Below are 15156 nucleotides of genomic sequence, written 5' to 3' on the forward strand. Positions count from 1 at the left end.
CATAGATTGATTGTTTCCATATCAGGAATCTACGTAGAAACCACTACTGCATGTTTCTACGTACGGTTTCCCATTTTGGGAAACTTACGGGAAACCACAGGTTGATTGTTTCCGTATCGGGAATTTACGTGGAAACCACTATGTGGTTTCATGTGGTTTCCATAAAGTAGAAACTATATGGAAACTACTGATGTCACGATTCCCATATGTTTCCATCGGGTTTCCATATTTGGGACACCTGGCTTTTCATCCTGTGTAGCTTTGTAATGTTTGATTATAATTGATAATTAACCCGATCATCGATAATGAAATTCTTACAGATTCCCATCACTATATATATAGCTATTAAATTGATTCCTTAAATAAGTTCTGCTTCAATTATTAGGATTATATATATATATATATATATATATATATATATATATATATATATATATATATATATATATATATAAGCAAGCAGTATAGACATACCAAAGGTCTAAGCACTCCCACCCCCCACCCCCCAAAAAGAAACAGTATATTTTTTCAACATTCTGCCCATCACAGAAACTCATAAACTTGAAAGATAATTCAAATTGAAAACCCTTCTGGCCATGATGGTGTAAAGACAGTTTTATGATATTGTCTAATCTACTGTATTTTTTATGTATAGTTCAGAGCCAGAACTATAAGTCAAAATTTAGATTTTGAATATCTTGATTTCTTTTGAACAAAATTTTAGAAAGTTGAAAGTCTAATATTCAAATACAAACACATGATAAAAATCTTGTTTTATACCTATTTGAAATCTGTCCTTAAAAATAATGAGAGTTATTCCTCTTGACCTGCAATGGAGAGAAGAGTGGTGCATGTGTTTACACTAGGCATTACAGTAATAAACACTGGTCTTGTACAAATTCTTAACTGCAGTAAATAGCTTATCAGTTTTGGTTCAGCTTATTATCATAAATCCATCATTTTCATTTTTACATCAATATTATTGTATTGCAGAATTTAACCCAATATATATATATATATATATATATATATATATATATATATATATATATATATATATATATATATATATATATATATATATTTTACAGAATTATCCATATTTTCATTATTATAATTGGAGAATGTAATAACTATGTAGCATTAATAAATACTGAAATCAAGGAAGGAATTCATATTTCACAATACCTTGATTTACGTTTTACCTCGGTTTAAAGGTCAAATATTGAAAATCTAATTTTGAATGGCAAATTTAATGCTAAATATTTAAGAAAAATTGCTGAAAAAATTCCTGATTGAAACAAAACTGTTCCCTATAAATATTAATGCAAAATCAAAAATCACCAAATTACTGAAATTGGTAAACATTTCCTATTTATATTACTCCAGTCAAGATCAATTTAAATTTGATTGTGATTGGTCCATATTTGAAAATTAGCAATTTTTCTTACACTGTAATTTCATTTCAATTTCTTTTGAAATTACTATAATAATATAAATGTCTAATATTTCTTTTCTAAAGGTAGAATGTTCCTTCAAGATTTTTTCGTATATCAAAAAATATGAACACACATTGTTTTTCATATAAATAATTTTTAATTAAAAGAAACTAAATTTTTAATATGAACACACATTGTTTTTCATATAAATAATTTTTAATTAAAAAAAACTAAATATCTATTTGAATCTCTTTGACCTATCTTACTAGATATTTATATGCTGCATTAATTAACAGCATATTTTAAGTGCCAAAACACAACCAAATTATTTTAAAATTGTTTGATTCCATGTTGTTGACCAAAATTCAATTTCGATTAATTTCTCTAAAAAAAAAATACAAACAAAAAAATATTAACATAAAATAATTAAGAACTTATTTTGGCTTATTTTTTAATGCTGAAATCATATGTCAACATTAATGGATACTTTAAACACCCAATGAATAAAAGTTTGGTGTGGCTCCTTATCAGATAAACAAGAATAAATATCTTCATCATTTTTATCTTCTATTTTCTTATTTCCTAAAATCTGTATGGATAAGGTGCCTTAGCTGTATCTTAGCTGTGCCTATTCCTGATCCATCTCAAAATTTAATACATTTTTGTTATAAGCAGAAACTCCTAATCACCACAAGAGAGACTTGTACAAATGGAGGTAATCAGATGGTTAGGAGTACACTATTTTAGGAACATGAGATCGTGTAGTCACCATGAGAAGTTGGGGCACACTGTAGAAGATAGCAACACAGACCGGGGTGGACAGACCCGTCATTACCGCCTTGTACACCAAAGACCTCATGGACAGTAAGTAAGTAACTATAATATACCTTTCTAAAGATACAGATTCTATTGGACCTGCAAATCTGTCCTTTATGGTCCTCTAGATCTTCCTTGGTCATCTACAAATTTATATACTCATATATATATTCAATCATCTTTATACATGTAATGATGTAATGTTTATCATTTTGTGTTAGAATATGAACCCTTGAAGATTTTCATAGATAAATAATCATTCATTGCACCTCCATACAGATTATTACACATAAACATATAGGTAATCAAAGATTACAAATCTCACCTCAACAAATGTTGTCTATAACATCCCTAGATGCATCATCAATACAAGTTCATTAACATAGAGCTTATACTTACTTGTGAATAGACCAGCTCAAAAAAACCTGTTCATTCACCTGGAAAATGTCGATCAGATCCAGCATCTGAAGTAAGTCTGAATTGTCCAACCTTTGATGCATCATCCATGCAGGTTTCGTTACCATATTCATGATAGGGCTTATAGTTAGTTGGGAATAAATATGCTTATCAATAGATGTAGGTCACACCCAACATTTGAAATTTGGTAGTGTGCATCGAATCCTAGATGCATCATCCATGCAAGTTTAGTCCAGGTAGGACTTCAAGTTACTTGGGAAAAAACCTATTATCAAAACTTTTACCTGTTCACTCCTCCAGAAAGTGTAGATTGTAGGTTAGATCCAGCTTCTAAAGCCAGCCTGGTAAAGTGCATCTTAAGGTGCATCATCAATCCAAGTTCAGTAAACCATAGGGCTTACCATTGCTTGGAAATGGACCTTTAAACTGTTCAATCACCTGAAAAAGTAGGTCAGGTGCAGCATCAGAAGCAAGTCTGTAGTGTGAATCTCCAGATGCACCATCAGTGAAGATTTGATCACCTATAGGGCTTATAGTTAATAAAGATAAAATGATTTAGATCCCAAGTTAGCACAGAAAAGGATAATGACAATACAACAAAGAGCTGTAAGGATTGAATTTTTTTTTTTAATAATGATAGTGAAAAATGAATAAAGCTAGGAAAATTCTGGTATTTCAAATTAGATGGAAAAAATGGAAATCAGAAGAATAGAAAAATCCTTAGGTGTATTTAAGGTGCTCAAACTGCAAACCTTATGCCAAAATTGTAAGGGTTGTCAGCGCTGCAGATCCAGCATCTCTCATTGTGAAAGATGCCAAGGGTATATTGTTTGATATGGGGTCTTACACAAATGATTTGATCGCAAATGAAATATCATTACTTGAAGAAGAAATAAATAGGTTGGAATTTGAAATGACAAGAGATAAGTACTCAACACCATTAGCTGAATGGCATGTCAGGCATGGACATTAGGCAGACCATACGCCTTGCCAAAGTGTAATGACCAGACTGAATAAATTTTAAATGGCAATCCAAAGGGAGAGGGCTACCCGTTTGGCAGACTATTCAAGTTTGGCTGTTCATTTGGCAGGTCAGAGAGGTATAGCACACCAAGATGATCATCCTAACAGTATGCCATGCCACAAGTGAGTTAAGGCTAGGTATAAGTGTTTCTATACAAATGAGCAAATAAAAATGCATAAAATGTATATCTGTTATACAGAGAAAGTTTGAATTATTTTTCTTACACATACTTAGTACCCACAACATATTAAAGCACATTATGACATCATAATTAGCACTCAAGGTAATAAAACACATCAACAAAACAAAACAGCGTCAGCTCAAGGACATATCCTACTAGTATTTACTTTAAATAAATAATATACATTTGTTGACTGGGTTCGAGGACAACATGCGTTTTGTTGGACCCAAGAACCAAACTGTTTGCCTGAGGCCATTAAGCCGAAGGCAAACAGTTTGGTTCGAGAGGTCGACAAAACACATTTTGCCCGAGAACACAGTCAATAAATGTTTTGTTATACCTTTTATTTATATATTTTATCTTCTTTTTTTTTTGGACATACATGTATGTCGAACACCAACAAATGCAATTGAGATTTAGCTGACCCCGCACATTATGTGACATAAGTGGTCCAACACCTCATCGACAGGTCCAATATCTCACTCCGCAGTCAAACATCGATTTTTTTGTGCTAGCTCAGTAAAACATTTGAAATGTTAAACTTTTATTAGCATTGATTTACATAGGAACAAATTTCTAAAGGTATAACAATGTATAATATTAAGGAGAATACATGTATTATAAAAATTAATAAAATTGCTTCACAAATCTTATGTACTTTACACAGACTGTGAATTTTTACCCTGTTTCAACTCAAAACTTTATGAATAGTAAGAAAACAATCGCACTGTTGATATTTGTGCAGCAATATCAGAAATCTTTGGAATATCCTGCTTCTATTTTCTATTTGTACTTTGTTGATAAATAATAAGAAATAAAACCAAAACAGTAGATCATGCAAGTATGATTATTTACCTTGGAAAAACTTGAAGTCATGGGGTGGACTTAGAAGATCTCTGGCCCTGAAATTCATTTGCAGCCTTAATGCAAACAATCTGGAATCATAATCTTGTAAATCATGCCAGAACTGTTGAATAAAGAATTTGGTCATTAGCCCCATAACGTTAAAAAGGCAGAGTGTCCATCCTTTCCTAATTGAATTTCTTTTTCGCAAGTTGTTGAGGTTTTTAAGAGCTTGGAAACCTGCAATATATGTAGTTAATCAAGTGAACAAAGTTTTAATAACCGTACCGTTAGTAAAAACAAGAGGCCCATGAGCAACTGCACTCACCTAAGTCACCTTTGCCCCAATGTTCTTCTCATGAAGATATTTTAAAAACAAATTCCCTCTTTATTCTTAATTGTATTATGTCCATAGGACATGAATGCCCCGGCCAGTGTTCGTGAGTAATGAAACATGAAAAGATGTATTGTACGAAGTTTGATGAAAATACCTTGAATAGTTTCTTTAGAATGGAGTGTAATACACAATCAATAGTAAAGTTTAAAGGTCATTGGGATGGTAAAAGAAAAAGAAATGGACACAGTTCGTAAATTCTTACTAAATAATGTATCAGTGCATAAGCTTACATATGTGGAATAGTTTCTTTGAGCTAAAAACTAATTTGAGAAGTGAGGTAAAGGTAAAAGGAAAGGTCAAGGTCAAAAGAAGTTGATGAAGTTGAATAGCTTTCCTCAATATGTATCAGCATATGAAGTTTGAAGTTAGAAATATTTTTATTTGTTTCTTTGAACATGTTGAAACTAAGTTAAAAAGAATATAGGAAATTGAATTGCATTATGGGTCACTCCAGGAATACATCTGAAATTTTATGCCAATTTTTGTACTTGTTTTGGAAAGCACATTCTAATTTTTTTTTTGTGCATTTCACAAATTAAATACAAACTATACATTATTATCTACTGTTTCCATGCTCACATTTACAAACAATTACAGTCAAACCTTGTTATCTTGAAGATGATGGGACCAAGATAAAACTTTGAGATATCCGAAGGTTCGAGATATTGAGCCTCAGGGTAAAATACTTAAGAAATAAGTGGTTAGGACTTCCCAATCACTTCGACATATCCATGGTATTCGAGATATCCGTGTTCGAGATACCTAAGTTCAACTGTAGTTTATAAACATAGAATTCTAGTTTTCTCCTTTTTTGTCTAAGGCAACTAAATGTGGACGATTGTCTATATTCCCGTTTGATAGCATCAGTGAATACAAATTTCATGTGGAATACCTGGACCAAGATTATAGTCAGTAAGATGTCCACACGCATTATCATCATATTATCTTAAATACTAGTATTGAGATGGTTTTGTGATTTCAATGTATTATTTAACTCAGAAAAACAACTTAAATTGTTTCTGAATGTGAGCATGGAGCATCTTTATTAGTACCTAATCTTTGTATTTTTCAGAAAAGCAATGAAAATAAGTTTCAGTTGTCTTTCCCGCATTTTAATGAATATTACTTTGTACATTTACCTAAACCATGTGATGTGAAAATGGAGAAAAAAAGTTCATCAACAGATTGCCAGTTAGTTTCTATGTTTAAAAAAATTATGCATGAAATAAATGTAAAATGTGAAATGTTTTGTTATACATGTAACACGCTGGGAAGACCTGTCGTATAAACAAAGTAATCTACGTAGATTTATCTATACAGCGTTGTGGGTATTTAAATGTCCTTTTCGATTTAGGGAATAATCACGAGTTTCTGCAACACCCTCTTTTAAGACAGAAATTAGTTTGACTTACACACGGCAGAACGGACATTGCTCCACTCACAGTGAATCCTAAAGAATTATTTAAGGAATGAATTTAATAGTTACCCAATTTATACGGTATAAACTGGGTTGGGGCAGTTTACGCTTTATAAACCGCAAAGCGGTAAATAAAAAAGCATAAACTGTTCCAACCCAGTTTATACCATATAAATTGGGTAACTTTTCAATTCATTCCTTATAATTTAATTTTCCTTCATTTGGTGTATGAAAAAAAGATGATCACCCTTAAAAAATGACTACAATTTGTACAAAATTTGAATGTAACCTCAGGTGGATCAATACGTTTTTGACGCAAGTCATTGTGATGTAGGCAACCCAATTTATATGATTTAAAGTAATTTTTTTATCCAATCAAATACATCATTACAACCAGAATTAAATTATTCACATCTAAAGATTTAATTTTAAATAGGGAGAAATCAAAAGAGGTAAAATAATTGTCATTAAGACCCCTTAATAATAAATATGATTAATGTTGATTCAAAGATTATCAAGTACTAATACTTCTTATTACACAGTTAATTACTGATATATTTCATTTGTTTATCCATAGAAAGAAGCATTCCACATAACTAAAAGTATTAAATCTCATCTGAATTTTTTTTTTTTTTTTTTTTTTTTGCATTATTATCAATGTCAAAGAATAAAAACTTTTGGGGCTCTCTATTCCCCTCCCTTAACTATTTGAATTACGTTTTTTAATCATTTAATCAGTACGTTACAATAAATTGACAAATCTGATGTCAAATCACTATTACAAGTGGTTCAAATTTGTTGTCTTATCCTCTGAGTCTCTGCACCTAATTGAAATCATCATAATATATAAAATGTTGGAATAAAGTCTGCGATATTTAATTTTAGCGGCATCAATTTATTTGCACTTTTTAGTGCGACATTGGAGAATTTCACTGTGATAGATAAAGTGTATGTCATTCAAAACATGTCCAAAAAGTGTCATTCATCAGAGATTGTTGTCATAAAAAAAAACGAACTTTGAAACAAGTATATTCGACAATTCAATATAATTGTAAAAATATATCGCATTCTAACGCAACAATCATAAGGCGGTTATACTTGTCCGTAAGAAACAGATTTTCTAGTCATGTTGATGATTATTATCTGACAAGTTCGACATAAAGATCTGAAAAGTTGACATAAACATCTGACAAGTAGTGGCAGAAGTATACCATCATAACAATCACTTTTTCATTTACCCTTCAGGCTTTCTTGACATTTAGGCGCCATTCCGAATTTCAAAAATATTGAACCCGATCTTACTTTTGATAGAGTTAGTCAGCTTTTTAGTTTCGTACTATAGATCCGGTCAAATTTCTTTAAAAACTGAGATATCCCCTGTTTGATATGATATTTTATGTAGAAAAATGAATAGAATAATTATGGAATGCATGAGCAGTGTAGTGGCCAAGTACTTGGTGAAAAAAATGTAGGCATCACTAGAAATGCGAAACTAAGACACGCTATCAGTAACTCTGGAAAGTAGAAGGATTTGAAAAGGTTATGGAATGAGAGAACAAATCTCTGGATGTTCACGTGGCTTTGTTTGTTATGGAAAGTAGTATAGAGTACTGAAGTTTGTGTAGATTACTGAATAGTGTGTGTTCACTCTAACTACCCGATTGGCCGAATTAAGGTATTTAATTTTTTTTTCATTTTAAAGTAAAAATAATGTTTGAAATAAATGATGGGATGTAAGAATATTATAGAAAATATAGAAATACCAGAGGAGATTGTAGGAGTGGGGGTTGATATTTTTGGCAGAGTGTTATTTACTGCCGATCGCTATAAGTTCGCTATAAGTCGGAAAGAATTATATGTGTATAATTGCTACGGTCTCTGTATGACACAGCTGTTTTCTCTCAAGCTATGTAGAGTTCTGGATTTCGCCATGCCCTAATAATTTACTTTAGGTTGTGCCCCCTTCCCCCAAATGAAATTGCTTCCTATGGGTTTCCCAAATATATAGATTTAGCTAATTTATAATACTTTTTTTTTAAATGTGCATTTTTTCCTGCATGTAAAATAATTGCACTTTAGTATTTGTTATTTTTTGTATTTATCTATATTGCTTAACATAATTCTCTTTTCAGAATTCTCCCAATGGCAAGGTGAAGGGAAAGGCCAAGAGCCGATCCTCCCGTGCCGGACTTCAGTTCCCCGTGGGTCGTATCCACCGTCTGCTGAGGAAGGGCAACTACGCCGAGAGAGTGGGAGCCGGTGCCCCCGTGTACCTGGCCGCCGTTCTTGAATACTTGGCCGCCGAAGTCTTGGAGTTGGCAGGCAACGCCGCCCGCGACAACAAGAAGACCAGAATTATCCCCCGTCATCTGCAGCTGGCCATCCGCAACGACGAGGAGTTAAACAAACTGCTGTCCGGCGTGACCATCGCCCAGGGTGGTGTCCTGCCCAACATCCAGGCCGTGCTCCTCCCCAAGAAGACCCAGAAGTCCGCCAGCAAGTAAAAAAAAGTCTGTACGACTTTCAAATATACCAAACGGCCGTTTTCACGGCCACCCAAATTTTTCGAAAAGATGCCTCTGAGCGCATACTGTTAATATAAGAAACGAAATGCATGTTTAATAAATGAAAATATACATGCCAAGATATCACATTAATTTCACGTATATACAGTACCAGGCCATAAGTGAATCCTAATTGATTTTTGTGGCACATAATTTCAAAATGTAAGCGTGACATCACGCAACAAATGCAAAACTGAAATTTTACGGCACAGATTTGTTAAGAAATCATGGTAGAAATGTTAGCCACGATGAATTGTTTTCAATGATCAAAGGTATATAGTAACTAAGCAAATGATTTATTAGAGTGACACGTGTTATATACCATACAACAACATTTCAATAGGGTTCAATCAAAAATCCACATATTATTATTACTCAATCTTGTGTTTATTTTAAAACAAATTTGGGTAAGAAATGGTATAGAAGACGAAATTCCTTCTTTTTTTTTTTTTTTTTTTTTTTTTTTTTTTTTTTTTTTATAGCACTGTGCTTAATTTGTACTCTGAATACCGGTCAAAGTTTTTTTGAAAACATGTGTTTTAATCGAATGCCAAAAATAAGAATGCTAATTGTAAAATGTATCTCGGTGTCATATGCATCTTCCAATATATATGTATATGTATGTATATATATATATATATATATATAACAGACACTGCTAATCTTAGCACACAGGTGTATACTTACAAAATGCATACATATATTTTAGGGGTGAAACGATACACCTCCTTCACGGTTCGATACGTATTGTATAATTTTGTCTCGGTTCGGTTATTTTCGATACGATACATTTTGATAGAAGAAAACAAATTCAACGTTGTTTTATGCTTTCTTTTTCTAAATCTAGTAACATATTTTACGAGTTTTATTTGCAAATTGACTAGAAGAAATTGATTAAAATTATTTGACGGTCAAAAATTATTTTACAAGCTATCAGTCATAAAAAATTTACGTTTTCTATACTTATTTTACTGAGTAATGTGTTTTACCTTATGCCAAACCCGACTGAATAACGATCCCGACCGAAAAATGAACCGAACCGAAAATTAGAGATTTTGCACCGTGTATCAAACCGAGAAAAAATACCGCAGTGAATCGATACCGCGGTGAACCGTTTCACTCCTAATATATTTAAATATTATGTATATTTTCATGTACTTTTTTTTTTTAAACTGTTTGTGAACAAATCAAGTAATGTACACATGTCACTAAAAATAAATAAATGACTTCCTTACCGTAATACCAATTAAATATTAAAACACCTATAGATATGTCAGGTTTAACAAAAATGAATAAAAAAAGGAAAGAAGGAAAATCGGAAAACTTCAAACGAAATTTTGAATAATTCTGAATCATGGTAATCGGGCTTAATTTTACCTCACAATAATTTCTTATCAATGAAATTAATCTTTTAAAACAGCAAAAAAAGAAAATAGCTGAGAAAGCAACAAAAGCATTATATGAAGTATTAAAGAAAGGAAGATTACATAACCTATCAATACAGTGTCAACCTGATTTGTTTGATAAAATCGTTCAACCTATATTGTTATATGGATGTGAAGTGTGGGGATTTTCAAATAATGCAATTATAGAAAGGGTACATCTAAAATTCTGTAAACTTTTACTCCATTTAAACGATTCAACCCCAGATTTCATGATATATGGTGAGCTTGGTCGATACCCTATGGGAATTCAAATAAAAACACGCATGATATCTTACTGGTCAAAATTAATTACTGGCAAAGAAACAAAAATTGCAAATTTATGCTATAAATTAGGCTTTATTTTAAATCAAGAAATAGGAGGAAAAATCAGCTGGTTTGAAAATGTTGGAAATATTCTGAATAATTGTGGGCTATCTAATATTCGGCTTGAGCAAAGCTCAAATAATACAAAATGGTTAACGGCGAAAGTTAATGATCAATTCAAGCAAATTTGGCAATCAACTCTTCAAACCTCACCTAAAGCATTAAATTATAGAATATACAAAGACGAATTAAAGTTTGAAAACTATTTTAATATTTTCTCAAAACAGGATTCAACTACATTTTGTAGATTGCGAACTTGTAACCATCATTTACCAATTGAAAATGGACGTTGGCTTAATATACCAAGACAAGACAGAATTTGTTCCCATTGTAATCTAAAAGAAATCGGAGATGAATTTCATTACATACTAATGTGCACTTCACTACAAAAAGAAAGAATGCTATGCTTAACAGAAAAACACATACGATTTAAGAATATAATTAGTTTTAAAAACATCATGAATAGCAATAAACACTATTTTCTGAGAAAAATGTGTTCGTTTATAAAGAAAATAAATAAAATATGCTCCCCGGCCTAGAATTCCCATGCTTCACATTTATAGCAAAGTACTAGTTTTTGTTCTTTATTATTCACGCATGCTATTGCTATGTATTAAATTATCTATTTGGTGTAAGTCTCTATATGCTATTGTAAAATGGTGAAGAGATTCAAATAAATGAATACTGAATACTGTAAAATTGAAATTAGGACTCACTTATATTATGGCCATTTATCGTATTTATATAAATTATTTGGATACACAACGCCATTTAATGCAGGTACAGTATTCGTACGTGTAAGGGCAGAATCCTGGGGAGTGATTTTAACAGCATGATTTATTTTTATTTTTAGGTAAAATATCAGCGACGCATGCAGATGACATTGTGAAAAGTTTTGTGTTTCGACGGGTTTATATATATGCCTGGATATTATGCTTCATTTAGTTTTAAATATTTTTTTTTATCGATTGGAAACAAGTTCTTACAACTTCCTGAAATATAACAGTGTGTCCTGCAAAATAAATAGCTTGAGTATGCAATGTATAAAATTAATTACACGTATAATGCACCAGGGAAATGCGAAAACTTGTCAGCATAACGCACAAGCACGAAAAAGAAAAGAAAGAATGAATATGATTTAAAAATAACAACAATAATAACGGAAATTAAGAGTTTAAGAAAAAGTAATTTCCATATTGTCTATCAGTCGTCTATACCGCATGTCTAAATAGGCAGGTATGACACAGTACACAGTCTTTGTGAATTTCTCGCAGTTGGAGGGCAAACTAAGAATTTTTATAAGACGGGGAGATCCAAATGGCATTCTTTAATGTGTCTAATAAAAAAATAAAAGAAATCATCCCTGATTTTTGTCCTTTGAAGCAAAATTTTTAGCTTTAATCGTACCCCGAAATTCAAACATGACAGTTTGGAGGCGTATTTTCCTGAATTTAAACACTACAGTTACAACGATCTTAAAATGTAAATAGATAGAATGGTAGAGAGAAATGTAAAGGCTGGGATTCTGCTCATGTTATGTGGTGAAGTTCATTCCTTGAGCTGCAGCGCGGATGCAAATACCCACATTGAAACACACATCCATGAACAAAACAACAAACGTCTCGACAAACTAGATGTTTTCTAGGCGGTCCGCGCTCAGTGTAAACAAAAACAGCAAGTGCGTGTGACCCGAGTATTTCACTGTTCACAGTTCCTGAGAAGTAAGTCGACGTTTTACTCTCGTCAGTAGCCATGGCCGATACTGCTCCTCCAGCAAAGTCCCCAGCCAAGAAGAAGGCCGCAAAGCCTAAGGTGCCCGCTGCACATCCCAAGTACATTGACATGATTAGCGCTGCTGTTGCATCTCTGAAAGAACGTGGTGGCTCATCTCGACAGGCCATTCTCAAGTACATCATGGCCAACTACAAAGTGGGCAACGATGTTAACTCTATCAACGCCCACCTGAAAATGGCCCTGAAGAGCGGAGTTAAGAAAGGCGCTCTGAAGCAAGCAAAGGGCACAGGCGCTAGTGGCTCCTTCAAACTTGGAGACAAACCCAAGACCGAAAAGAAGCCTAAAGCCAAAAAGGTAGCCAAACCCAAGGCAGCCAAGCCCAAGAAGGCCGCCACCAAGCCCAAGAAGCCTGCGGGAGAGAAGAAGGCCAAGACTCCAAAGAAGAAGGCAGCAGCCAAGAAACCAGCCGGACCCAAGAAAGCCAAGTCCCCCAAGAAAAAGGCAGCCCCCAAGTCTCCAAAGAAGGCAGCAGCCAAACCCAAGAAGGCCAAGACCCCCAAGAAGGCAGCGGCCAAGAAGACAAAGACTCCCAAGAAAGCAGCCGCCAAGAAATAAGCAGTCTTCGCATTCCAGGCAGACTGTCTACGCTTAAAACAAAATTTAAAAAGCCCTTTTCAGGGCTACCCACATTTTTAGAAAAGATGCCTTAAAAACATTCGTTAACGAAACATTTGCATAATCATTGCCTTTCTTTTCCCTCTCTTTCTCATTTTAATATTTGGAATGCAGAGGTCTGTGTTGAAAATTTAAACTAAACAAACATGTGAAATATTACAATTTCACTAACAATATATCTTACACAAATGCCTACACTGTCTAGGTGTAAACTAGGATTATGTGCTCATGGTAATTTATGTAATTGCATGCATATCTCACATGAATTCCTGATTGAACAATAATCTAAATAATAGGGAGGAGCAGTAAGTGAAATGAATGATGATTAAAAAAGTGTGTGAATTAATTTTTGTTTATAATGTACATAATATCAGGTCAAGTTTGAATTATTATATATGATAGACCATTTTCACACACCTTCTCACACACATACACTCACTGACTGTTGCAGTGTAATTCCATTCAATGTACAGAACAGAAGTCTTCTTTGATATTTTAGAATTGGTTTTATTTCCTAGCTTTCACGTCACACACAGAATGAATTAATGAAGCATACTCTGGTACGACTAAAATGAATTTCTAAGGCAGTGACTTTTTTCATGCAAGTGTCCGTGTAAACTGTAAATGGTCACAAGATTCTTGAAAGCAAAACCACATGCATACCAGGGCTTGTCAACAAACATCAAATATTTCTACAAAATCAATGTTTTTGAACAACTTCTTGAAGCTTTGTTTTGACAGGACTTCAAAATTTGATAAATATTCAAATTCTTGAACTTTCTAAAGTCTAAAGTGATAAACACATACAGAAGTTAAGGTGGGGGTGGGGATAAAGAAAGCAAAGCAATGATGAGCTGGTTTATGAGTCAGGATGTCGAATCCAGCAAACACTGGATCATGTATAAAGTAAAACATTATGGCCTGAAAAACATTTCATGAGGAAATTTTAAAGTAATATTCATTGATATAATAATAAAAATAATATAAATGAATGAATGAATGAATGAATGAATGAATGAATGAATGAATGAATGAATGAATGAATGAATAAATAAATAAATAAATAAATAAATAAATAAATAAATAAGTAAGTAAATAAATAAATAAATAAATAAATAAATAAATAAATAAATAAATAAATAAATAAATAAATAAATAAATAAATAAATAAATAAATAAATAAATAAATAAATGAATAAATAAATAAATAAATAAATAAATAAATAAATATATTTAAAAAAAAATAAAAAGCATAGGGAGTGTTTATATGTCTATCTTCATGGTTATTATCATATTTACTGTGATCGTACATCTTTCAATACAGTGGGTCTATTAGATTATTTTATATAGAGAATTTAACATTGATTTTAACCAAGTACAAAATCTGTGCAAAAAAGGTGGATTGAAATGATTCCAGCTAAGACCAATGGAAGCACGCTATGCGCGACTAATCGCAAGGTGTCTTTCTTAACCCCCAACCAATCGCAAACATCCTTACTTAATGCGCGCTGATTTCGATTCAAGAGCCACAAACCGTATAAAACTATAGTAAACGCTTGCTCTCGTCATTCATTTTATCTGAACTCAGAGAAGATGGCACGTACCAAGCAGACTGCAAGAAAATCTACTGGAGGCAAGGCCCCACGAAAACAGCTGGCTACCAAGGCAGCCCGCAAAAGCGCACCAGCCACCGGTGGCGTTAAGAAGCCCCACAGATACAGGCCAGGAACTGTCGCTCTCCGTGAGATCAGGAGGTACCAGAAAAGCACCGAGTTGTTGATCAGGAAACTCCCATTCCAGCGTCTTGTCCGTGAAATCGCTCAGGATTTCAAGACAGATCT

The 15156-nt window shown here is 33.0% G+C and overlaps 2 protein-coding genes across 2 annotated transcripts; both read left to right on the forward strand.

The window, feature by feature from the left end:
* The first annotated feature begins 2190 nt into the window (after positions 1-2190).
* LOC133185743 (histone H2A-like) lies at positions 2191-9053 on the forward strand. The gene is made up of 3 exons (XM_061321043.1): positions 2191-2303; positions 3408-3627; positions 8667-9053. The coding sequence occupies exons 1-3, from the start codon at positions 2191-2193 to the stop codon at positions 9036-9038; spliced, it is 705 nt and encodes a 234-aa protein (XP_061177027.1). The 3' UTR covers positions 9039-9053.
* A 3515-nt stretch (positions 9054-12568) lies between these two features.
* On the forward strand, positions 12569-13281 carry LOC133185854 (histone H1-like). The gene has a single exon (XM_061321143.1). The coding sequence runs from the start codon at positions 12659-12661 to the stop codon at positions 13253-13255; it is 597 nt and encodes a 198-aa protein (XP_061177127.1). The 5' UTR covers positions 12569-12658; the 3' UTR covers positions 13256-13281.
* Positions 13282-15156: the final 1875 nt, after the last annotated feature.

The sequence above is a fragment of the Saccostrea echinata genome, unplaced genomic scaffold, assembly GCF_033153115.1.
Source record: "Saccostrea echinata isolate AGI-Se365-2 ecotype Australia unplaced genomic scaffold, CSIRO_AGI_Sech_v1 ptg000012l, whole genome shotgun sequence".
Taxonomy (NCBI): Eukaryota; Metazoa; Mollusca; class Bivalvia; order Ostreida; family Ostreidae; genus Saccostrea; species Saccostrea echinata.